The sequence below is a fragment of the Hirundo rustica genome, chromosome 3 (assembly GCF_015227805.2).
Source record: "Hirundo rustica isolate bHirRus1 chromosome 3, bHirRus1.pri.v3, whole genome shotgun sequence".
Taxonomy (NCBI): Eukaryota; Metazoa; Chordata; class Aves; order Passeriformes; family Hirundinidae; genus Hirundo; species Hirundo rustica.
Genome location: NC_053452.1, coordinates 12,659,394 through 12,684,499, shown reverse-complemented (window position 1 = coordinate 12,684,499; position 25,106 = coordinate 12,659,394). Strand labels below are relative to the sequence as shown.

General features: G+C 42.5%; 1 protein-coding gene across 6 annotated transcripts in view; it reads left to right on the top strand.

The window, feature by feature from the left end:
• Positions 1 to 25,106, top strand: part of CFAP61 (cilia and flagella associated protein 61) — a 97,344-nt gene that overhangs the window by 31,514 nt on the left and 40,724 nt on the right. For all 6 annotated transcript variants that reach the window (XR_005700086.2, XR_005700085.2, XM_040059547.2 and 3 more), the window contains exons 17-19: positions 10,413 to 10,540; positions 20,965 to 21,063; positions 23,847 to 24,015. Coding sequence is in view for 4 of the 6 variants with exons in the window: in XM_040059547.2 (XP_039915481.1) it covers positions 10,413 to 10,540; positions 20,965 to 21,063; positions 23,847 to 24,015 (396 nt within the window). In the remaining 2 variants the exon portion in view is untranslated. The remainder of the gene's footprint in view (positions 1 to 10,412; positions 10,541 to 20,964; positions 21,064 to 23,846; positions 24,016 to 25,106) is intronic.

The window sequence follows — 25,106 nt, the reverse complement described above, 5'->3', positions numbered from 1 at the left end:
GAAGATGCTAACAGGCTGGGAAGTGAGGGGGGGAAAAGGACATGGGAGAACAATGTTGTGAGGAAAGTGTGGAGAAGAGAGGGAGAAAGGTAAAAGGCAGACAAAGAGTCTGGAGTAAGAATTAGTAGGAAGATGTCTGAGGCCAGCACCGGTAGAGGAGTAAGGAGAAAATGTCTCCTATCATCTTTGTTTTGGTGGTTTTAAACAAGATCAAGGCAGGATCCTGCAAGGTGTTTAGACTGGGCAAGCAGGGATTCCAAGCATTTGAGACCACTCCTCATTTCTTTATCCCATGTCTCTATCCGAGCTCACCAAGCCGGTTTAAACCAAGGGGGCTTTGCCCTCTCCTATTTGAAAGCAGCTCCTTCAATGGTGAATCTGTTCCCACTTTGTTCCCATGAGCTGGAGGGCAGGTTATCAATGTAATTGCTGCTTTAGAGTGCTCTGCTGTAGTGGCAGGATTTGTCATATGAACTAGAAGATAAGGATTGTAAATGCAAGCTGAATTCAGAAATATAAAATTCTCATTGATTGCCTGCCTTAATTGATTGCTTGAGTATCTGTTGCTTGTAATGGAGATAATTGTGGTGGTATTCTTGCTTTGATACGCACAAGATACCCCTTGGTATCTAGTAATCAACAAATCAACATCTGCCTCTCATCTATTGCTTTTTCAGCTGCCTTCCTCTTGTTCCAGCCCTTATTGAGCTCTTGCTCTTATTTTCTAGCTGCAGTGTCTTTTTTCCCAGTAAGAGCTTGGGGCTGAGCAGCTCAGCCATTCTTTGTGGGGGCACAGCTCCAGATTTGTGTGTGGGTGTCTATGGGCTGTTGGTGGATCTGTATGTCAGTGAGTGTGAGGTCTGTCAGTCTGTGTCTCCCCAGAACATACCAGCCTGCTTAGGGCATGAAGGGAATTCACTCATAGATACCAGGACACACATGGGCGTTTTCCTGCTTTCTTCTTCCAAAGCCAGAAGAGAAACCAGTAATCTAAACCACAGAACCTCTGCTCTCAGCTAATTCCTGAGCGTTGCCAGTCCAAATGGATCTCGTCTGTGGTGGAGAGATGCTTTTCCGGCAGGTCTGGATCAGTTGTTACAGACAGATGAGCACAATGTGTGGTAACTTGTTCCTGTTGTCCCTCTGTCAACTCTCTCTATTTTTCTGCAGTGTCTGGAAAAACCAAGGGGGAAGTGCCATGTGTCACCCTCTCATGGATTCCTGGCCTGCTCCCTCCTTGTGCAGGGAGCATGAGCTGTGTCTTGTGGTTTTAAAGGAAGCATAGATCCTTCCTCCTGTGAGCTTTCTGGCAGAGCTGGAGAAAGGTACTCTTAAACTCCAGGAACTTAACATATAATGCCACAGCCAACTGTAACCTGTGTGGCCATTTACCTGAAGTTTTCTTCAGGCCCTTGGGGCATTTCCCCTGGTTCAGTCTTGTTTCTGGTTTGAGACAGGCTTTTGATGTGTGTTGTGGCTTTTTGCTAGAATGACTATGACTACAGAGCATAGGAGCTCTCCCTGCTCCTTGCCCTATTTGCCTTTCCATGAATGCTTTGCAGTAAGTTTTAAGGCCATCACAGTTTTTTTTCACTTGTTCTCTTAAACCACAGCTCTGTGCTGCTTCATCTTTGCCTCAGAAACCCTGTCACCTCCCAAGGCAGTGGCTCCATTTCCTGAAGAGCTGTTAAGTTCTTCCTTACTTCTTTTGCTTTGAGTTTGGAAATATATTTTGCTGCTGATTTTGTGTGTCTTCCTACCAAACTCTGTCTCCTATTGCTCTGCTGAAGAGATTCAGATAAATTGGGTAAGACTGGATAGAGAAGGCACAAAGCAGGAGATGTTAAGCTTGCCTTCCATTAAGTCTCCCTCTGCAGTCCTCTGGAATAACCTAGTTGCTGATTTGCATCTTGTCCTGAGGTATCCAGACTTTGGGATACCTGTTGAGCAGCAAGTGTAGCGGAGGTGCCATATCTTGGCTCAGAATTACGTTGACCACGTGTCTGCCACATGGGGGTTCAGGGCACAGAGCTGATAGCTCCTGCCTGCTCATTAAATAAAACACTTTGTACAGCTGTGCCAAAGCAAAAAGAAATCTCTCATTTCTATATTCTGGATTGGCAACCAGTGCTGAAGTGCCAACTGGCAGGAGATCCAAAGATCCAAACTCTTAATTCCCTTGGTGTTAAAACAGATTAGATGATTATTCTGGTTTGCACATCTGTCAGTCGCTGCAGTCATGTTACACGAAAAACAGTCGGTTACAACAGAATCCTGAATGTCTTATAAAGTGCTGGTGGCCTTCATGGTGCATGTCATTATCGGTGGAGTAGAAAACTATAGATAATGAAATAATTTTTAATTATTTCTTCGTAATTAAACAATTTATAAACTTGTATACTTTCTCACCATCTGGAAGCATTCTGTTCTCCATCTGCTTCATGTAATTATCAATGTAAGGGAAGAATAGGTGATATAATTAACAAGAATAACTGATCCACATGAAGAACAAAATGTCACACATCTGTTGAATTATTTCCTTGTTTTTGCCCTTTTATTATTACTCATGCTATTGGGTTTATTATATTTTTATTTCATGGCTGCATTCAAGCTGTCATGCTTTATTGCAGAGTTTAGAATTGTTTTTTCTGCTCCAGCTCATAAAAAGACAGAACAGCTGCAGAAGCCCATGCAGTGTTGTATAGATTTAGTTAGTTTGGTGTGAGGTTCAAATAGAAAATGGAGGCCAAGGCACTGCAGACTCAGCAATTTCTGGTGCAGTGTGGAGGTGTTTTTGTGTGTTTGATTCCACAATGATGCTTATGGTAAAGGCTATGAGTAAATGGCCTGAGAGTAGTTTAAAATAGTACTTAAAGCAAGAACATGAGAGGAAAATACACCCTTGCTTTTAGATTAATCTTAGAACTTGTTCCATTGCAGCGTATGTTCACAACTACATACTCAAATGACTTGTGAACGTAGGAGCCATCTTGGATATTTCTCTATTCTGTGATCTTTTCCATTATAAAATTTCAGGACTTTTTAAAAAAGTATATATTTACCATGTTTTGTAAAAAGAAAAGAAGAAATCAGCTATCAGGTAAAACCAGAAAAAAAAAATTATAAACGTTTTTGAACTTGACACACTTTCTCTTGTGAGGAAACTTGTTTAAAAAATGGAAAGGAAACCGATCTATATGAGTGTTTGTATAGAAAACTCATCCTTGCTACTGGTGTCCCCTCCAACAAACTCCTGGGGCTCTATGTTCTTTACTCATGCTCTGTGGCTTTTACTTTCTGGTGTTTAGGCCAGTTCATTACCAGCTGTCTTAACTATTCACTAGTGCCCAGACTAAGCACAAGCCTTTACCTTGACATGTGCAGGCAGAGGAGCAAGAAAGGACCCAGAACTGATAGACTGACTGTTAGCAACACCTCGCTGTCCAGTCCCAGCTAGTCCACAGTGTACAGCTTGAAAATTTTAGCTCAGTTGTAATTCAAAGTTAATAAAAACAAGGACTTTAAATCAAATTTTAAAACACTGGGGAGAGGCTGTTCACAGAGGCTACCACAGAACAATCCATTCTGAGCAAACAAAGCTCTTTGCTTCTGACTGCAGCCAAGTGCAAACTGTATGGTTTGTCACCTTAAATGTCCACAGAGAAATGTCAAGAAGATGGAGAGGGAAAGGCACAAGTGCTGTGAAGCACCAGAGTCTCTGGAGTGTGTGCCCATCCTGGGCACTGGCCATTCCTCATCCTGGTCTTTGGGCACAACCACAGGAACAGCCAGCTCTGCTCCTGGAGGTGCTTCTGGAACAGCAATGCCTGGAGTAACTCAGGGGAAGTGGTCACTGCTATTTTACCCTCTCACTGTCTGCCTTGGAGCCAGGTGTGTGCTGGCTTGGTAGAATACCTGTAGCAGTTAAAGCTTTATTCTGGCTGTTTCAGTTCTATTTATGTGCGGTTGAAGCACTGGAATGTACTGAATATAGCTAAAATATGGAAGGTCTTTCAGGGCTTGGTTTTTTGGTTTTTCTTTTTCATCATTATGCTTCTACTTAAATAAAGTGTAAATATAACAAAGAGCCTAGGGAGGATGGGCAAGAGAACTCCCTGCATTTTAAATATCAAGGCTTATGTATCAAAGTTAAAATGGCAGAGTTCCTTTATGTTACAATTTGTGGATGGACACTGGAATTACAAACAAAGGCTGGGTGTGGATAGTTTTCACTTAACCAAGGGAGTAGTATTAATTTTTAAAGCAGTAACTGTTGCTCAAGATGCTCATGTGCTTGAGTAATGAATTTTTAATGCTTTTGTAATATGTGCATGGATGAAAATCCATAATTTATTGTTCTTCCCGTTGGCTGGTGAAGGTGATGGTTTTATGGCACCAGTAGGTACACAAAGAGGCGCTCTGAAGTGAGGCTGATAACAAATTTCCTCACTGTAAATGTCAGCGGCGTTTGTGTGGTGCTGCCATTACATTTTGTTTGGAAGACTGAGTGTCACACCGTTGTGGGAGGCACCAGATGGCATCATTAACAGGAATGTTTACCACTTATGTGCATGTGTGAAATTAAAAGTAAGATGACCTATCTTTGTTTTGAAAGCATTGTGTCAGTGCTGTACAGGTGTTAATGATATTTGCAGTAAACTGAAATAGGCACTTCTGCTTACAAACTAGTCAGACTTGGCTTAAAGGTTTTTCAAAGCTGTTTGTTAGATTGGTAATTCCAGCTTGTAAGGAGGAAACATATTTTTGTTGCAGAGAGGTAATGTTTTCCATTATAAAATGGAGCTTTATGTCTGCTTTCACTAAAACATGATTCTCTGACTCTACAAATCAATATCCCTTCATAGCCTGGATTATTATTTTTTACCTTGTGTTCATTATTTTCAGTATTAAATGTTATGATTTTTATTCTATTTTTTCAAGCTTTTAACTTTATCCCTCTCTTATGATTTTCAATTAGTTCAGTGTATTTGAATTGCTGCCTTTGTGGCCCTGGGTCTGTAGGTGAGGTGCCTGTGCCTTCTCTCATGCTGGCTCTGCTCTGCCGCAGGTGTGTGTGGACAGCTGCCTCTGCAGCCTGGCTCACTGTGTCCAGAGATCAGTGCAAGTTGCCCCTTTGCTGCTGCTCCTGTGCTCAGGCCAGGGTTTCCCATAGGGCTCCTTTCCCCAGGGACTGCCAGGCATGCTCCTCTCCCAGAGGGATGTGGAGCTTATGGGGTCAGTCCTTGGCTAAAGCCCAAGTTTGTATTTTCTGCTCCCTTTCCTCATGCCTTGAAAAAAAAGCCATCGACACATGACCTGGGAACCAGTGACTGCTGTCAGAGGACTAGAGCCAGCTATGTGCTTTTTACCCCCTTGACAGCTTGAATGCTTTGATCGAGTTCCTGTGCCTTCCTGTCCTTCTCTTTCTTCCCAGAAAAACAGAGAAAACGGAGCTCTCTAAAGGTAGCACCATTCCGAGTTCATTTCTTTGGCCTTTGAAACAGAGCAGCAAGCAATTGTCAGGTCCTTACATGCATGTGAACTGCCTGGCTCTCTCTGGGCTGGGGATCCAAATGTCACTGCTCAAAAGGAAAAAGAACAGCTTTTTACCATGGTAACAGTGGTTCTGCGAGGAAATTAAATAGATGTGTCTGTACTTTGCTCTCTTCTCTTGCTGGTTGGAGTTAACCAGGAAATCCCTAGTTTCGTACAGAGCCATGGGGACTGGCATACGATTGGTTATGAATATAGGGGTGGCTTTTTCCAGAAGCTGAAGATCAGCATTTACCCACACAGGTATAATAATGGTGTAATAATACTGACTTCATTTGTAAAGACCTTAGGGATCTGTGGATGAAAATATTCTGTAAAGGCGAGGTGTTATCTGTCCAAGCCACAGTTCCAAAAGAAGGGTTCTTTGACAAAGACGAAACAATTAAGGCTGCACTCTTCATTGTTTCTTTTTCTGTTTTCTCTTCTTTCTGTTTCCGGTGTTTGTATAAATCTGTGAGTGCTTGGAAACAGGTTTTGAAAATGTGTTTGCAGAGATTTCTAATGAGGCTCTTTGGAATGTTGCTAGTGTTTAGAGAACAATTCCTAATGCAGGCTGAAAAAGCATGCATTTTCTGATCAGTTTTGTTCATCTCACCTTGGTAAACATAGACATTTCTTTTTTTAACTTGCGGTTCAAATGGAGCTTGAAATTAAAATAGCTGTTTGCTGACCTTCTTGTTTGCCTGCCACTGTTGCTGAGCTCAGCACTACTCTCGTTACAGGTTTGTTAATTGCTTTCACTGCTTCTGACGGTTTTTGCAGTAACAGTTCAGATGATGTGGATCCTCTAGAGCAGTAACTATCTCTGGGGTTTCTCACTAACAAATGTTGAAGTAAAACAACAGCACTGCAGGCAGATGTAGAATCCCACAAGTCAGGGCTGGGAGGGCCCCTTCAAGTAGAAGTGAGGGATCAGTGAAGATGCCAAAGACATAACAAATGAGGCAGCCCTGTGTTTGCCATGCAGTGCTCTGAGCAGCTCTTCTAAATGTGGACCACTGCAAGGTACTTGAACTGCAGCCAGCACTTAACTGCGTTTAGCTGGGCAAAGCCTGAGTTCTCAGGTCTAATAAAGTCAAGTCTAAGTTTAATGGTCAGACTTGGTGGCCTTAGAGATCTTTTCCAAATGAAAGGATTCTGTGATGCTGCAAATTCTGCAGCATTAGGGAGCCTTTGCATGAGGAGTCCCAGATAGGACTGCAGCAGCTCTGATATACCATCTGTTACTGAGATAGACTTTCCAGTGCCCAGTTCAGAACACAGTGCTGTTTTCTTCCTGTCGGGCTGAAATACTTTGTCCAAATTTTTGTTTTTTACATTTTTGGGTGTTCAGTTTCCATGGTTTTGTTTATTAGAATGAAGCTAAGGTTTGCTATAAACCCTGACCTGTTGTAGAACAATTATTATAAATATATGTAGAAAACCTACAGCTAGCCCAGGGTCCAATGTTTAAAAACAGAACTAAAAGGAGCCTCAAAATATTCTGGATGTGAGTTTGTGCCATCAACATATAATGTAAAGTCACAGGTAAATGTACCGTGAATCCACTCCCAAAGCATGTACAAGGCAAACAGGAAAGCTGGACATGAAGCTGTATGTGGTTTGAAAGTGCAAAGGAAACAATGTGTTTGCTGAAATCTAATCAGTATTTTGTGACTCTTTTTCCATTGGTTGCTTGGGGTAGAAGGATGTGTGAATTCTGGATGCCGTAGATTAATACTGCTCTGCCCCATGTTGTGCTCTGAGACTGTGAGTAAAAGCCATGGTTCCATGCAGAGTGTGTGTTGTCAACAATTGGGGGCTGCATCAGCATTTTAATGAGCTCTGGTTTGAAGGCTCCAAGTGATGGCCCTGGCTGTCCATGTGGAGGAATAGCCCCATGGGCTGATGTCAAAGGGCTACTACTGCCTGTGGCCACCCCTGCCAGTTCTGCTGTCCCTCTGCCCCCAGATGGGAGCAGCATTGGGGGGCAGGGGTGCCAGTATCCCAAATAATCATTTGATAACCGAAGACAGTCCTCCTTTCTGGGCTACATAGGCCTTTTCTACCAATGGCAATTAATGCCTTTTAACTTGAATTAGTTAATGGTTGCTGGTTTATTTATTAGATTGGATACAAAATAAACATGTTAGTTTGCTATTGACCTATTAATTATCATGTCTGATTACCCATCTAGCAAACACAGGTAGCTGTTTGTCCTGACATTTTGTTAAAGTAAGTAGTATTATGGGATCAATCCACCTAATTCCTCACTCCCTGGGACTGTTTAGTGTACTTCGCTGTAGAAAGGTGATTTCTGGAGCATGACAGCTGTTGGTGCTGGGTCCATTGTGTGGGGAACAAAACGGGTTATATTCTACTCATAGGCTGCCTTCATGTCACTGATACAGAAGCCATTTCATAAATTAGACGCAACTCTTCCCAGGGAAATTGTATTCCTGCTTTCATTGCTGCAATGCATTAAAATAAACAACCAGCATAGCAGTAGAAGGAGATGATTGAGCTTGGTATTGCCTTGAGGTCTGTTGGGTTTATGCTGTTTGCTGCTGGCATTCCTGACTATTTTCATTGCTTAGGTACATTATAAGTAGTTTCTTTTCATGGTTTCTACCATTTTATTACTTTATTAAGAGCTGCATTTCAACACAAACATCAATCATTTTTCCTCCAGAAGTAATTGCTTTTCTAGGAAGTTGCAAGTCTGTGTGTGAAGCAAAATCCAGCCTGCCAGAATTGCTTTCTGCCAGTCTTGGGAATGTGAATACCAAGGTGAGGGCACATAGTCCTCCACATCTGGTTGTGGGACTGGGAGAGCTCTGCATGTGTCAGCATTGGCAGAGGAACAACTCCTGTAGCTGAGGCATAACCACATGGTGTGTTATAAGAAACACAGTCCGAGTTTGATTTTAAGTAGTGGGGGAGTGTATGTAATACTTGGCACTGGTTTTTCTCGTTTCCTAAAATTTCTTCTAAAGATGTACACTTTCAGAGAAAAACAAGAGGCTTTTTCAGTTTCTGAAATGTGGAAGTGTTACAGATGTAGTCTGTATGATTTAATTTATGATTAAACCTTTTTTTGCTGGCAGATCCTCATCTAAGGAGTGTTCAGCCATTCCCAGAGAACGGGCTCTGAATGGGATTATGGAGGTTCTCTGTAGGGACTTGCTGATGTCCTGCATAGCCCTGGTTTGGGAGCAGCAAGGTGGTTCTGTCCCTCGCCTAGGCTTTTTTCACTGTGGGCCTGTGCTGGCTGCCACCTAGCTGACCTCTGTTAAGCAGCCATCCTGGGCTGGCATATCTTTTCAGATATCTTCTGCAATTTTCCCAGGGCAGTCCAGTCCCTAAGATGAATCTAGCTCACCACTGGATGTCATTGTTGCACTGTGGTGAGCTGTAGCTCAAAGAACATTTATCTGGCAGTAAAAAATAGCGTTGCCTGACCAAAGGTGACATTTAATTTTGCCGCATTCTGAATGACTTGCTGTGCAGTCATGCCTTTGGGCAGGGATTTGATCCATAATGCTTCCTTAAGAGACAGGACAGAACTCTAGTGAGTTCCACAGTGTGGTGAGGCTATGCTGAAATTTCAGCTGTGGGGCTCCCCCAGTGCAAAGACATGGCATGAAAAATCTCTTGGGGATCTCAGTGTGCCATGAACTTATTGAGAAGGTCCATGTAATTACCACATCTTTCAAAGAAAGTACTTTTCATCTATTGAGCTACTCTGTCAGCTGATATATAGAGAATATATTTCTACTGTACTTCCCACAGGAGGAATTTAGAGGACTTAATTTTATTAGTGCTGTCTCCTATTTGTAGTAGAGGAGAACATGTTAGAAGCCTTACATTGCTTCCTTCCTAAGTGCTACAGCAGGATTTTATAGAAGTGCCTGACAAATAGCAGAAGTGGCTCCATTTTGTATTGGTCTTCCCAGTGCGTTTATGAACCTGCAGTTACCCATGCTGTAAAATGGGAATAAGGGCAACCCAGAGCAGCAGGAAAAATGCAAAATGTGTTGTACTGTGAGATGGAAAGTATTTCCTTGTCTTTCATCAGAAATTTGAAAGCTAAATATAGTCAAGGTGAAAAAATGTCAAATGCAATATCTCTTGTCTCTTAGCTGCATATTTGTTTTGAGGATCTCTGTTAGGTAGCGAGCCCTAGAGATGCATGGAAAAAAAACCCACATGGAGTTTATTCCCCTAGCCACAATGCATGAACTGGTGTGGAAGCTGAAATTAGTAACTACCAGCATGACAGTAATATTTGTGACTGGAGTACTGCTCCCAGTGGCATTGAGGTACTCCTTGACTCATGTGGCAACCTGGCTTTCCAGGTAGCTGCTCTGTATTTAAGAAAAGAGAAGGATAATTTTGGAAAGGGAATTTTCAATTAAACACACAAAACCACTTGAAATAGGACTTCCTAATTAATTTACAAGTAAAACCATTTCCATAAATAAACCAGAAAGAATAAAAAGTGTTCTAGGAGGTATAAAAATGGCCTTAGCAGTGTTTAGGTACAAGTTCTTGAGGTGTTTGATAAATGGCAGTGAGTGATAGCAGAGGCAAGTGTTTAGTCCTCTCCTGCAAGGATTCCAGAGCATCTTGCTCAGGAGAAGCCCGGCCATTCAGCTCTTGTAATTTTCTGTGACCTATTAAACGTGCATATATTTCACATATTTTAGTACCACTTAACTGGGGCCATGTGCAGAAAAAAGGTATTAGTCATGTCAGTGAGCCATAAGAAGTTTTGTGTGAATGCAAAGTAATGCACCACTGAGAGTTTAATGATTCCTAGCAGGCTTTGACTACCTTTTTAATTAATTTTTATATCTTATGTGTTTTTTTTCTTACAGCTGAAATATTCTTTGTACCACACAAATCGAAAGCTGGTGTTGGAATCGAAAGTGTGTATCAACACTAGAATTGTGGTGGTTGGTGCATCTGATGTTGGAATCTCTTTTCTGGAAACGCTGATTTTTTGGTAAGTTTTAATATTTTTTTTTTCTTTGCTGAAAAGGATGTTGTCTTGGTTTTGAAAAGACAGGTGTCTGCTATGGAGAGGCAGGCCTCTCTAGGAAATGAGGAATTTGAATCCTTCCCTCCGTGTTATTATAATTTGGAAGATTAAAAATAAAACTTTTCAGTCAGAGCTATGGGGAAAAGGAATAACAGTCTTTTACTAGTAAATATAACAGGACAAACAAAAAAACCAACAGCAATTATAACAATAGTAGAACAGAACCAAGAACCCCGAGGGCAAACGGTGGAAGCTCCGGCGCTGATGGCTGGAAGCCGGGCGCGGTGGGCTGTCCTCCGCAGGCAGGGGGTGTCCTCGGCAGGCAGAGGTGGCAGTGCTGGAGAAGCCGCAGCGGCGGGACTCGGGCTCACCCAAAATCCAGCAGGACAGCGAAGAAACTCCGAATTCCTGGATACTACAACAGATGGTAGAATTCCCAGGACCAGACTCCTTCGTTAACCGTGGACTCCAGCAGCCAGCCGTGGCCCGATCGGTGCTCCCCCCGGAAGAAGAAAAAGAGCCGCGAGATCCCCCCACCCTCAGCTCTCTCCGGGAGCTTTTTTCCCTCCCCCAAAACTAGGTTATCAGTTCTTTTGTCCAGGTTAAGCACTCACCACTTAGTCTCCTAGCAACTTGGGAGGGGGAAAAAATTCTACAGGAGACTTAAACCTCAACAGATGTGTTCCCTTTTGTATGAAGGTGGTTGTTTCTTGCGTTTAAAGCATTCCTTGAGTCTGTCTCAATGTACTGGCTGTTAAATGTCTGAGCACCTGTGGATGGAGGGAGAGCTGCTGGCATCCTGGATGCCTTGAGATTCGCAGGATTCCAAGCAACTCCCAGTTGCACATGGATCCTTAAGGTGAAGGCATGCTAAAAGTGAGAATTGAAAACACCTGAAGTTGCCTTGGCTGTTGTTCTTAAACCACAATCTTGTGGTGGGAGGTGGAGTCAACGGCCCTTGGTGTGTGCTCCCAAGCAGTATTGGCCTTTAAAGCCAGTCATCCCTGGTGGGATCCCAAACCTATCTGAATTCCCCCTTCCCTAAGTCTAAGGCAGGGAAACCTGTGGGTGGGTTGTGCTGTTTAACAGCCATCCCAGCACAAGGACAGGGTGCTCTCTCTGATGTCTCACTGTTGTACTCCCAAGGGGCTTACTGGGGAGTCAGACTGTGAGAATGCAGTTTCTTTGATGCAGCATTTAATCACACTTGCTAGAAATGTCATGAAAGACTTGCAGAAAAGAATATAAAATTCAAAATCTGAACATGACTTTTACAACAAGATGCAACAAGAACTGAGAGAGTCTGGTGCTTTTATGGGGGGTGGAGAATGGAAAATGCTGCCATTTTTTTTCTTTTTTCAGTTAAACCAGGAGTTTGTATTTCTACAAGAAACATTGATAACATCACAAATAATATTTTCAATACATCAAGAGAGGAGTAATTTGAAGTGCTTTATAGATGTTGTATTGCTGGAGCAGTGCAGAAGAAAATTTCTGCTTCTTGCCCTTTTCTTAGTTCTTGACTTCTGGTAAAGCATCCCATCTCAAGGTAAATAGTTTCCTCTCATCCTCCTGTTCACAAAACCTTTTAGGCTTTCAGTTCACACCAAATTCAGTTAAACCTGTCCTTTAGAGCTTCTAACCCATTTCTTGTTGCTCACACTGTGCCCTTTGTTGCTGCCATATCATTATAAAGCACTGTGGGGAAGCCAGAGTGTGTTTGTGCTCCAGGTGTGCCAGCTGAGTCTGTGGTGAACAGGTCTTTGCCCTTGGAGCTCCCTTGGCCAAGCCTTTGCAGCCAGGCCTTGAGTTTGAACCAAACTCCAGCAGAGCTGCTGCAGGACATGTCTTCCTTGAGCTTGTCTTGGCATCTGGCCTCAGACACAGGGTGCTGATCGGAGAATTACTCAGCCAGCAGGCAGCACTTAGTGCAGTGTCACAGAATTTATATTAATAGAGGCATAAATTTGGGAAAGATTCATTTTTAATTTTCACGTCAGCAGCTAATCGCCTCCTGATCAATGTGAAGGCCTTTTAAAACAACCTAGTTTAATTTACTCGTAATTTTCTAATATTCCTTGCAAAGGTTACATGCACTAAAAATGGCTGGATTGAATCAATTTGTGAGCCCTAATCCTTAAAAAGAGGAAGTCATTTTATCATCGTTTTTCTTCATACTTAATTATTTTACATTACCAGTCACCATGGAAACACACAAATGTAATTTACTTACCGATGTGGCAATTACTAGAACTCAATTTTGTGAGTGTTTTCAACTTCTTTGAGACTGAAGAAATACATTTTTCATTAAGCAGAGAAATGAGCCTGTGAATGAGCTCTGGTGTCTCGTGGCAGGATGCCTCCTACTGTGCCACACGCAGCGCATCCCGGGGAGCAGTACTCCTGGAGCAGTGCCATGGAGCAGCCAGGGCACCACTGCTCACCCACCCGAATCCCAAAGGAGCTTTAGACTTTTTCATGCTGCTCAAGCAGCATGTGCAGGTATATGTTTTCAGCGGTAGAGCTGCTTTTCTCAAGGATGCACAGGGATTTTTTGACTTTTTACCAGAGGGCCAGGATGGAGGCAGCAGTGTTGCAGTAGCAAGGGTAGAGCCTAGTGCCTGGCCAGCTGTCAGTGTGACAGTGGCTCTGGGGGAGCAGGTGTGACTGTGGGTGGGCTCTTATTTGGTTGGTTGGTTTTGGGTTTTTTTCCTTCATTTCTTTGCTATTTTCAAAGGGATGGGTTGAACGGCAGGGTTAGACCAGAAGTGCACAGGATTACAAACCCCAGTGTTACTACTTAATCCCAGGGGCTGGTTCCTGGAGCAGAATGCAAACACAGACAGCAGGGATGGAAGTTTGGCTTAAGGATCCTGGAGCTTGCTCCCGCCAGTGTCTTGTCACTGGTTCCAGTGCAGGGAACCTATTGGTTTTTATCCACCTCTTTGCATATAGCTGGGGAAATCACTGTTGTCTTCGATTATAGGGAAAACTGTTTTTAATCCACGGTTTTGAAAAACTCCTTAATCCAAACCCTGATGTAAACAATGACTTGTTCTCTGAGGATATTGGAATATACATAATATGCTATATGAGATAGCCATAAATGAATAGTGCCTAAAATCACAATATTTCACATGAAATAGTTATGAAATTTATTTTCTTCTCCCTGTGGTGCATTAAAATAATTATTGCACTTAAGAACCAGATGGATTAAAGAACATGTTTGTCAAAGGCCTGAATTTTTTTCTTGAAGTGGAATTGGAATCCAGCACAATAAGCCTGAGTTTTTTGCTGCTGGACAGTGTCTCCCACTGGGAGCTCGGGGTACCCAGGATCAGCGCCGAGGTGGCAGGGTTTGAACAGGGTTCCTTTATCTGACAGCACCAAGGGACACAATATCTTGCACATCTGCCCTGTTTGGCTGCAGTTAGCATAATGCTTGCTGGTTAATTAGGCTTTTTATCTTTGCATTTGTCTGGGAATGTCTGAAGCCTTCCATGTTGCCTGTCACTAATTAGTTGACTAATTAAATAGTTAGTGCTGCTTACTTGGTGATCACAGAGCTAACATGCAATGAATGGGTTCGTGATGCCCATTGTTTTGTCCTATCTATCTTTGCCGCATGAGCTGATGCAGGTGTGCTTCCCTCTGTCTTCCCTTCAGAGCAAGTTGAGCCCAGGCCATGTGTTCAGTGTCACCAAGCATGCATCCCTCAGTCATTGTCGCCTTCCATTGCTTCTGGTGAGCGCAGCTCAAGTTGTGACAGAGATAAATCAGATGGGTCAGAGCTGGCCTTGTTGCGCAGTCGGCATCACAATGAACACTGGCAGTGACTGATATCCGGCATAAACAGGGGAGAGGATGTGGGTTAGGATCAGCCTTCCTAACAGCCTCTTCCAGAAAATAAGACTCAATTAGCATTAATATGGGCTTATTTTATAGTGACAGTCTTGCTTTTGAGACTGTCTGTAGTTTTAAATAAGATTATTTCAACTTGAAATACTTTTCCTTTGAACATATGCAAACACTTCTCTGAACCACAGCTGTTCTTTCACACTTGAAATTTTTAAGTATTTATAGATTTTCTCTTGTTACTGTTTATATTTGAATACTCCGAACTTGGTGAGTGTTAAAGCTGATCTTGGAAATAGTAGTTTTCTCATAAAAAGCCTTCTTAAAATTGGAATGAATCACAAGAGTTTTTATAGAATGCTGGGCTGCATTAGTCATTCCCTCCTGGTGACTCAGCAGGACATCCACAGCTCTGAGCCTGGTAACTTGGTATCTCTGATTGGTGCAAGCACTGCACCAAGGTTCTCCAGCTGTCTGCCAAAGCAAGGGAGGAGATGTCACCACTTGCTCTTCTGTTCATATTTAGCTTGGTTTGAAGTTTGTTCACAGAGCTGTAGAGGAGATGCAGTGCTGAGCCCTCCAGAGCAGTCTCCAGTCTGCTGAGGATTGGATTGGAAGCACAGCAGACTGTGCAGGCTGCTGCAGTGAAGAAAAAGGACTTGTCTGGCTAAGCTGTGATCCTTCCCACTAGTAATTAGTGTGTATTTGATTCCTGTTTGTGTGTATTCTGAGGGCCAAAGTGAGGGTGTTGATGCATGGAGGTCACTAATTGAAGGAGGGATGTTTGGAATCAGGAGTTTTGGCCCAGCTGACTCCTCTGCCAGTTGTGTCCTTGTCCTTCCTGGGCTGCCAGCCTTACATCATGAGGACCTGGCACTGGGGGCGGTACCTCAGAATGTGCAACTTCGATGAGTTTTCTGTTCTCCTGCTGGCAGGAGAAGCACATGTGGTTAAACCTCAAGCCTTCCAGATTTAAGGGTAGGCATCTGCCTGGTGGAATCTGGGAACATTTTGAGGGTGCCCACTCTGAAGGCAGTGTTGCCAGATTTGCACCAGGCTGCATCATGGAGTCAGAATACTTATCTCCTCTGCAATAGTTTGGAAAACAGGAGTGTAGTATACTGCCATAAAAACCCCACTACCTTAGTTTTAAATGTGGGTAATTGGCTAGTAATATTTAAAATGTCCTACAAGCAATCTGCACTGTGTTTTACTCACTGAAGCACTCACACAGCAGTGGGCAAAGTGGTGAAGTTTCTACCACACTTTAGTTTTACTGCCCAATTTATAGTACTTTTATTTTTTGGAAAATGTTGTTGATGTCTCTCAGCTGTGGTTTGGAATCTGCAAGGTGATCAAACAGCAAGAAGCTGTAATTACCAAGGCCATCATCAGATATCCCTCATTTTCTGTCCAGAAAAATAATTGCCATTTTTGAAGAAAATTAAATGCTAGGACACTTGTGGAATTGAAATTGGAATTTTAGGAAGGAAGTGCTCTCAATGAAGCAGTGGCTGAATGGTGCTTTGATAAGGTCAGACTCAATGCTAACTTAGATTTGGGATGGCAGGGCTGCCCTTGGGAATGCTGTAGCTGTGGAAGGGTATGGATGGGTCTGATTTGGCTGTGTTTTGAGTGAGAAAGGAAAAGAGCTCTTTAGATTTCCCTGCCCTGTTACAGGACAAACAGAACAATTCAGATTGTAGGAACTTTGCCATTTTAGTAATCTAGATTGTGAAAATGCCACAGATCTTGAGTGGATGTTCTAGTTTTTGTAACCAAAACCAGTTGCTGGGAAGTGAGATGTGACTGGAAAGGACACAAGCAGTGACAGCCATAGGAGGGGGCTGAGGTGCTTCAGAGTAATGAGTTACAAGGGTGGATGGGAGTTCTTAAAAGAAGAAACTGGAAAAAGACATGTTTGGTAATGTTCAGGGAGAAATCAAGATGGTAGACTGATGTAAAGCCACCTAAAAAAAATAGGAATTAGTAAAGGAATTGGAAGGCAACAGAAGTCAGAGTCGCTGGTGTGTTTAGTTACATTGTCTAGTAAAAGGATCAACACAGAGGATGAGAGACAAGCAACGTAACCACAGTAAAATAACCACAAAGAAGGAAATCTAGGACTGATTGCTTGAAGGGGGAGGAGTGAGAGGAGTAGTTCCTATAAACTAGCAGAAGAATCCAAATTTAACTGGAGAGGAACAGCTTCTGAGATAGGAGTTTCCTGGGTTTGGCTGGAATAGAGTTAATTTTCTTTCTAGTAGCTGTGTTTGGATTGAGTGTGAGAATAATGTTGATAACTTGCTGATGTAATTGTTACTAAGTAGTGAACTATCAAGTTCAAACTTTGGTGAGAGACCCAGCTACCAGTGGTGAAGAGAGAAGCACTCTTAGCATCCTTGAAGGGTGTTAGCAGGAATCCATTAAAGAGCATTTCCTTCACCCTTTGACTAAGATGTCAAAAATGGTGACAGTGGTATCTTTCATGGCCTGGGCTTAGAGGTTGCTCTTAGGATGACAGCATCTGATAAAATTGCCAATAAACCTGTCAGGAAGCTTCTGGAAAAAAAGAGTACAAAGCACTGTTTCATCAAAATAGAAGTTTTTGAAGGCACCCAGTTGTTTTAATAGGAGGAAGAAACTGGGGCATGATGAAATATTTTGCTGAGAGAGGGAGAGTTGTCATGGGCCAGGTTTTGTGAAAAGCCCCTCCTTGAACCTTGCATTGACAAGTGTCCCAGTAAACACTGTGCTGTTATCCCTTCTTTTGTTGAGCAAATTCATTCACAGTCTTAACACTTTTTCCTAAGATTGATCCACCGTTTACTGGTAATTGAAAAGGGATAACTTTGAGATGGACATCTGTTGGTCAGCAGTGAATCTGGAATCCTGCTCTGGGGGCTGTGATTGATGCCCTCAGAGAAGGTTCTGGAGAAGAGGTGCTTTTGGTAGGTGTTGATACAAATGACAAATCTTTCTGCTGCTGCTGCAGCCAAAGCTGTCTGGGGAGGCAGAGGCAGCAGAGGGAAAGGAAAATACTGAGGCTGGTAAAGGAATTAAGTGGAGAGACAACATGGGAACACATTGCTTGAAAAGGGGCTCCAGGCAAGGCTGTAGTGCTGAGTAACACGTTTATCCTGGAGGGACAACTTGAGTGAATGGGGTTCTTTCTAGTTATTTGTACGGGCAGCCTTTGTTAAGCTCGGCATTTCTAGCTGGAGTTTGGTGTGGAGCTGGGAAATACCTTTTCCTTTTGGAGAAGTCTCTTCTCCAAGTCACACCCTAATTGCTATGTTCTTAAAACGTTTCCTTAGAAAAAAGTTCTGCTTTGGATAAATTGTTATATTTGTGGGGGAAAAGAGAACTGTCTCCATCTGCCTTGTACAGTGAGAGTGACACCTGGGCAATGCTGAGTTCCTGTGCCTTGAACACAGGTTATGTGTGGCCTGTTGGTACTCTTTTATCATCATCTCTGCTTCTGGGCTCCTTAGTCCCCACAAAAATCTTAGTGTTCCTTTGGTTTTTTTAGGACAGAGATTTTTCTGATTTCAAAGTTTTGTTAATGCAAGACTTTATCACATCATACCTTTCAGCGTTTAGTGCTGAAATCAGATTTTTTTTTTTTACCATTTTCAGAATGATAGGGCTTTGCTGCAGTGAAGCTTGAGGATTCAGTGTCATTAAGACCTTACATTTGGGTAGGTTGTAATGACAGATATTGTTGTTTAAAGATTATATCCACACAAGAACATTTCACATATTTACCAGTTTTAGGAGGCAGATAAAGCATTATCTTCTGTCACTCCTTTATTTTAGTTTTTATTGATGACTGGGAAAATAATCTTAAAAAATGCAAGATTTCAAATAAATTGAAATGCTTGGGTTCATAGAGACTACTTTGCTGCATGTTATTTTTTGTAACAAAACTGATTTGACTTGTGATAATGAAGGGTTTAATGAAAACAATTTATTATTTGTTCAACTAGTTTCCACTATCTAAGCCTCCATCATTATGCCACACACAGAAGGTAAGAAAAAAGGAGTAGCGAGACATCAGGCAAAAAAAATCCAGCAAAATGAGCGAGGAATATTCTAACAGTTTCACAAATACCAGAATATATGTAAAAACTGTACTAAAACTTTTCTGTGTGTCCTTTTGATTATGCTCAGCAAATTGATAGCCCTGTTTTATTTTGAGGACAAGGGTGTTCAGACTCTTTTTGTAGCTGTCCTCTAGAGCTGTGCACTGAAACCCAACACCTTTTACTTATTTCCCTAGATACTCTAATCTCTCCTGCTTTACCAGTATCTTTGAGCTGTTCTTCCTTCTGTATCCACAGCAACGTGAATCCCTGCTGGAATTATTTGCTTCTAAAATGCATGTGCACTTGTTTAACGTTGCACTGGTTCAGGCTCTTAACTTGAAGGCTTCTTCACCAAATCAGAACCTCCACTTTGGTCAGTTTCGTGTTGGGTACTGTTATATTTATTAGCAGTGTCTAAGTCAGTCCCTGTCCTGACACCCCTGCTCATGTCCAGGGCCTTGGTTGTTCTTCAGTTAAGAGCTTTTAGGCACCAGTAAGGAATCAAAAGCTGTAGTAAATGAGCCATCCTTTTGTTAGCCTAGAAACGACAAAGTTCACAATCCCCCACCTGTCGCCCCATGGTGACTGCCAGTACCAGCAGGAACCACAGCTCTGCTCTAGGGCTCAGGCTTGACTTTAAGTGCCTGTGTGTGTAAATGTATTTTAAATCCCTGAGGTAACACATGCCAGCTATGAGTCTGGAGCCAGGCCTTTGTAGCACAAGATATGACATTTGTTACTTATTTAAAGGTTCTGATAGTTTGCACGAATACCACCAGCCTGTGCTCAAACACTGACCAAATTCTGACACTTCGCAGCAGCAGGGGTTTGGAAATGGGGCTGTTGTTTGTGTGGAGCTGTTCCAGGAGCTTGCAGATCTTCAGAGCCAGAGGTCAATGTGTGGCACTCGGAGCACGGGCACCAGCCCTAGCAGCTCTGCAGCTCTGCCCCAGCACTACCCTGCCTTTGGGGAGCTGCCAGCCACTGTGCTTTGTGCCTTGCTTTTCCTCCATGTAAAGGGGATTTCAAAGATGCCACTCATTTCATCTCATCTCATTTCTTCCAAGGAAATGCTAATCAATATTTTGATATCTACGCAATTAACTACTGGGAAACATGAATTAATGTTTGGGACATATGGGGATGCCATGGGAGTGCTGAGGTAGAAGCAAATCATTAGTAAATCGTACTGTCTGAAAGGTCTAATTGAAGCCTCCCACTCGGCGGGGAAGAAGGGAGAAAATACGATATGACTGGGGAAATCCTGGATGCCTGTGCATGGACTCAATAGAGGTAGAGCATCTGCTGAGGAAAATGGTATGTGACCAGATCAATAAACTGCATCATCCTGCAAAAGAGGCACATTAATGGTGCCTAGAAGGTTGATTCTGCCATGTTTCTGATGCTGGCTCACAAGGTTCCTGTCCTAAATACTAATATTTAAATGTAATGTTACTGTACCCCCTGGATTCAAGCACCTATTGGCAAGAGGCTGTGCCGTGTGTACAGATGACTTCAGCTCCACACTGGAAGGAAAGCTCCTGACTGTGAGGATGGGAGCATGTGTAGGGTGTTTATGTAATTAATCCCATGTAAATAAATGCTAAGGAGTTATGCTCTTGTGTGAAGTTCCTGTAGTTGTTTTTTGCGCTCCATGTGCAGTGCTCCTGGAGTGCAGGTGACATTAGTCTTACACTCTGCCTTCAGCTTTGTGGATCAGGCTCACTTTCATTTACATAAAGACCATTTTGTATCACTCAGGCACCATAAGGTGGCCATAAATGAAAAGCAAATTCTATTTACATCCACGACTGCAGAATGACCTTAATTTAAAGGAGAATCAGGCCCATAATCTGTATAAATATATGCACTCTGTTACATTAAGGTTATTTATTACTTTGTGCTTGGCCTGAGTATGCATGGAGATTTACCACAGATAATCCATAATCCAGAATTAAACTATTAATATGCATTTTGAGAGGGGCAGCCATAACCTTGAAATTCCTTGGTTTAAGTATGACCTTTAACTTTGTTTGAATGTATTTTTAAATGTATGAATAACAAATTAACATTGGTTGATAAAAAACATTCTGATTCCTTTGTACCCATTTGCATCAGTCCATCCTTAACTTACAGAAAGCCTTGAAGATTAGAAGGCTTAATCACTCATAATATTTGTTTGTTTTCAAATGTCAGATCACATTTAGTTCAACATACTGTCAGTCTTGTCCCCCTCCTCACCCCAGCATTACTGAAACTGTGGTAGATATTGTTCTTCTCTTTGTATCTAAAGACACCTGCTTCTGAGCAGAGTGAAACATTTTGTCCCTGTGTAAAGGAATTGCTTTCTGTATCCTCTCGAATGTGGAATTCTGAGCTATGCTGTTCCTTTGACATGCCCTCTGAATTTCTTCCATCTGGGGCTGTTTGTTTTTCTTTCCACAGGCCACGTCTGAAGTTCAACAACCTGACCTTGATTTCCATTCATGGCCTTCCAGGAAAAGATCCACAGAGCTCCAAGTACAGAAGATTTTTAATTAACAGGTTTGACTTCACACCTAAACGCTTCTATAGCTCCTGCAGAAATATAACACTTTGTTATTAAATAAACACTTTGTTTATTTATTATTTTGTAATTCTTGTGAACTTGTCCTAAATTTTAGATACATCTGTAAAGAGCCCCAAAATACTCAGTTCTGTCTATCCAGTATGCACTCACCTACAAGAGGAATTGGATAGAATTATGAGGGAAATAGTGCCAAAGCAGTAACTTCAGGACAGCAATCCACTGTGTTATACCTGGAGAGTGGGCTCTGCTTTCCGAGGCTTTTTAGACTGTTTAAATCTCTACGTTGAAGACAAATTAAATAAGATGTCTCTTTGCCTTTTAAATCTTGTTTGGTTTTTAGTTTCCATGAGTTTTGTTCTAAATAATGCTGGAGCAAAGAATGTACAAGAATTAATGTTTGTAATGTGACAGGTACTGACTCAGAACAGCATGTGATGAGATGCGGAGCCCACCAGTGGAGGTGGGGATTTTGCTGGGCACAGGAGGAATTGTTGCTGTTGATCAGTTTGTCAGAAATGTTCCTACATCAGTTCTGCTGCTTGTGGGCTTTGAGTGTCAGTCTCTGGGCTGTGGCAGTCTGTCCCCAGTCCCAGACACAGCGCTATCCCAGACCAGGGCTGTGTACAGCAGAAGTGAAATGGTGGAAGAGCCTTGTCTAGGGACTGACAAACACTTTACAGGAGTCCTTGTTTGCCAAAAAATACAATAGCTTCCATTTAGTCAGGTAAAGCTTACCTCTTTAAAATTCACAGTACATAATTCTCATTTAAATACAGGATTTTGGGGTTTTATTTTGGAATAAATCATCACTGTGGACTTGAACATGATTGTTTTGAACATTGAGAAACATAAAATTAAAATGGATCAGTTATTCTGAATAGTTAGGGAATGAGCTTATACTAAATGATTTAGATTTGGCATGTGACTCTTTGGAGCCTTCACATTGTATTTTCCAAATCTTTTCCTCAGTGAGCTGCAGTGCACTAAAGGGCTGGCTCTTTAAATGACAAAACAGTTCCATGTCTGCTTGCTGAACCCCTCAAATGAAATCTCCACTAAGCTGTGAAAATAGTGTAGTAGGAACCTGTTTAAAACCATCTGATCTCATTTGGAATTTTGCCCCAACAAGGAATTTTGTATAAGTAGTTACCTGTATTACTTTTTGTACTGTAGAAAGGGGTATGTTCAAATCTAGTGGAAATCTAACAAACAGAGGAATTGTATTCTCACATAAATCCATGTAGTCTTTTCCTAAGTTCACTGTAGAATAGAGTTGTACTAACAAAGAATACTTCCTGACACAAAGTTGCAGTTAAGAGCTGCCTCAGCAGATTTAGCTGTTAAAATCTGAAAGCAGATGGAGTGAAAATTGGACTCTGCAGGGTATGATTTCTGAAAGAATCCCTGTGATTTTGGAGTGTCAGTCTCCTGGGAGCTGTGCACCTCAGTTATAGAGATGCTTTTGAAAACCGTCCCCCATCCTTAATGGCCATTTTATTTATAGATTTCTGCATTATTACACTTCAGAATTGTCAGTGGTTTTTCTCCCCTTATTTATTTTCCTCTGGTATCTGTGAGTACAGAGGATGCAGAGCATCACAGAAAGTCTGGCGATTCAATCCTAAAATTCCCCAGATTGTGAAATCAACTGTATTTGTTCCAACTGTGGCATCCGGAATGCCAGTTTTGAGAGTTTGGTAGCAGCAATCAACATGGAACCTGGAGCTCTGTGTTGGCATGTGTGTCCCGGTATTAATGGCAAAGCATCAGCTGTCAGTGCTGGTCTCTGCCCACACTCTCTGCTGCAGCTGCTGGGGCCACAGAAAAGCATCAAATGCTTGAGCATGGGCCCAGCCCCTTCTGTTTAATCACTTTGAGGCCTGTGGTAGAAAGTGGAATATTTTTCATCACTAAGTATACATAGAAAGTCAAATTTTTGGACCTCTAAATGGCCATGAGCTTAGTTCAGCAGGTACAATGTATTTTCTGTGGTGACTTGAGCTGACAGCCTGGGTGAAGCCCAGGGTCTCTGTACTGGCCATTCCCCTTCTGAGGTCCTGGCAGAGGTGAGACTCAGCTTCTTTCGTGTAGTTTATTCACAATATTTCTTCTTGCTCTGCTGCTCTGGTCTCAGAAACCAGACACCTGTGTGACACCAGCTGTTGTTGTAGGACACAAAAGAAAGATGAGATACTCCAAATATTTCAAAAGGCAAAGAGTATAGAAAAGGCTTTATTGTCTAATTCTTACTACCTTTTATAAGGTATTCTGATACAGACTTAACATGATTGGTGAATAGGAACAACACCTCTCTAATCCCATTAGTTAAACTAGAGAAACAGCAGAACACCACTTGGAGAAAGATTGTTTTGGGTAAGAATAATTGTTTGCCAGGATTGTTTTGAGAAGAAGCTTTCTTGAGAAATTTTTCCCTTGGGAAAAAGTTGGCAGGTTCAAAAGCTTCTACCTTGCATCAGCCTGTAAAGGAAAAGCAGAGTAAAGCATAGATTTCTGACATTGTTATTAAATTACATGATTGTGTGGCCCAGTGCTGGAAGGGCTTGTTTGGTTTCAGCAAAAAGTTGTCAATTTGTAACTGAGTATTTCCTAATGCCTAATCGTTTACTATAGACCGCAGTAAATTCACAGCAAGAGAGCAAGTGGAACCACTGGGGGCCTGGGCTGAGCTCACTAGATGTCTAATTAATGCCTGCTGTCAGCTGCCGAAATGCCACTTTCAGATATTCTTTCTTTGCAGCCACTGTTTTAATGATGAAGATTATGCACAGATGTCACTTTGTTCCTGGATTAATGTTGTGGTTGGTAAAATGACAGGCATAAACCGCAGCGCCAAATACGTTATTGTTTCCAAGGAGAAGAAAGTGCCGTACGACTACCTGGTTCTGTGCATGGGACAGAGCTATCAGGTGAGCTGTTTGCAGAGTGAACCAGCACAGTATTCTCAGGTTTTCTACAGTGAGTGGTGTTCCTGAGGTCAGTCAGAGCAGCCTTAGCAAGGGTAGCACTAGCAGTTTGCAGCCCTGTAGTGCAGCAGGTTGGGCTGCATCACTGCTGATGCTGAAGCTGGAGGAGAGGAGGGTCTGGCAAAGTTTCCCACCAGCAGTTTACTGCTCAGGGTTGGCCAGGAAGCAAAGCTGCCAGTGTTTTTGCCACCATAACCATTAAACCTGCTAAGGAGCAGGCTCAACTTACATGTGGTCCGTGACACAGGAGACCTAACTCCAGCTAGTTCAACACTATTTGACCTAGTTTTGGAAGCAGAGAGAATTCTTTATCAAACTAATTACACATCTCACGTGACAGTCATGCCTAGGCATGTCCATGGTGCTGCTTGGTAGTGTAGCATACAGCTGAGCTTCCAGTGAGATTGAAGCAGACCCTTAGCTGCATGTAAGATGTGGAACCAAGCTGAGATCCAGCCCCACAGGGTCAGCTTCCACTCAGACTCCCTGGACAGGGTGGCTTCTGGCTCCTGTATCCTCATGAGGCCATGAGGCCACATAACCAAACAGACATCTTGGTACAGCCCCCGTGTTGCAGGGCTTTGCCTTACCTGGGTGGTTTGGGGTAGGAGTTGTGAACAAGGTATTTTGCCTTTAAAATCAGGAGATGGATGTGAGTAAGGTCTGCAGCTTTGCAGTGCTGTACCATTTCCCACAGCAGTATCTGGCCACCTGTGTGCAGCAGGCTGTGTGGTCTGGGATCCCTTCTCAGAGCAGGGCCACACTTAAACAGCAGCCTGTGAGCACTGCTCAGCAGGGATGCAACAAAAGCTGAAATGTGGGCTGGAAAAGTGCTCCTAGGAAAAGGTGTTTGGAGATAACTCTGACTTGTAAAATAATTTATGTCAAGTAGCTGCAGTAAGGGAGAAACATAAAGATAGCAAGGGAAAAGGCAGGTTTTATCTGCCTTTGAGAAGAAATCACATCATCATCTATTCTTACTTTCAAGCTATACAAAAGGATAAGAAGAAATTAGTGGCTTCTGTTTTATTACA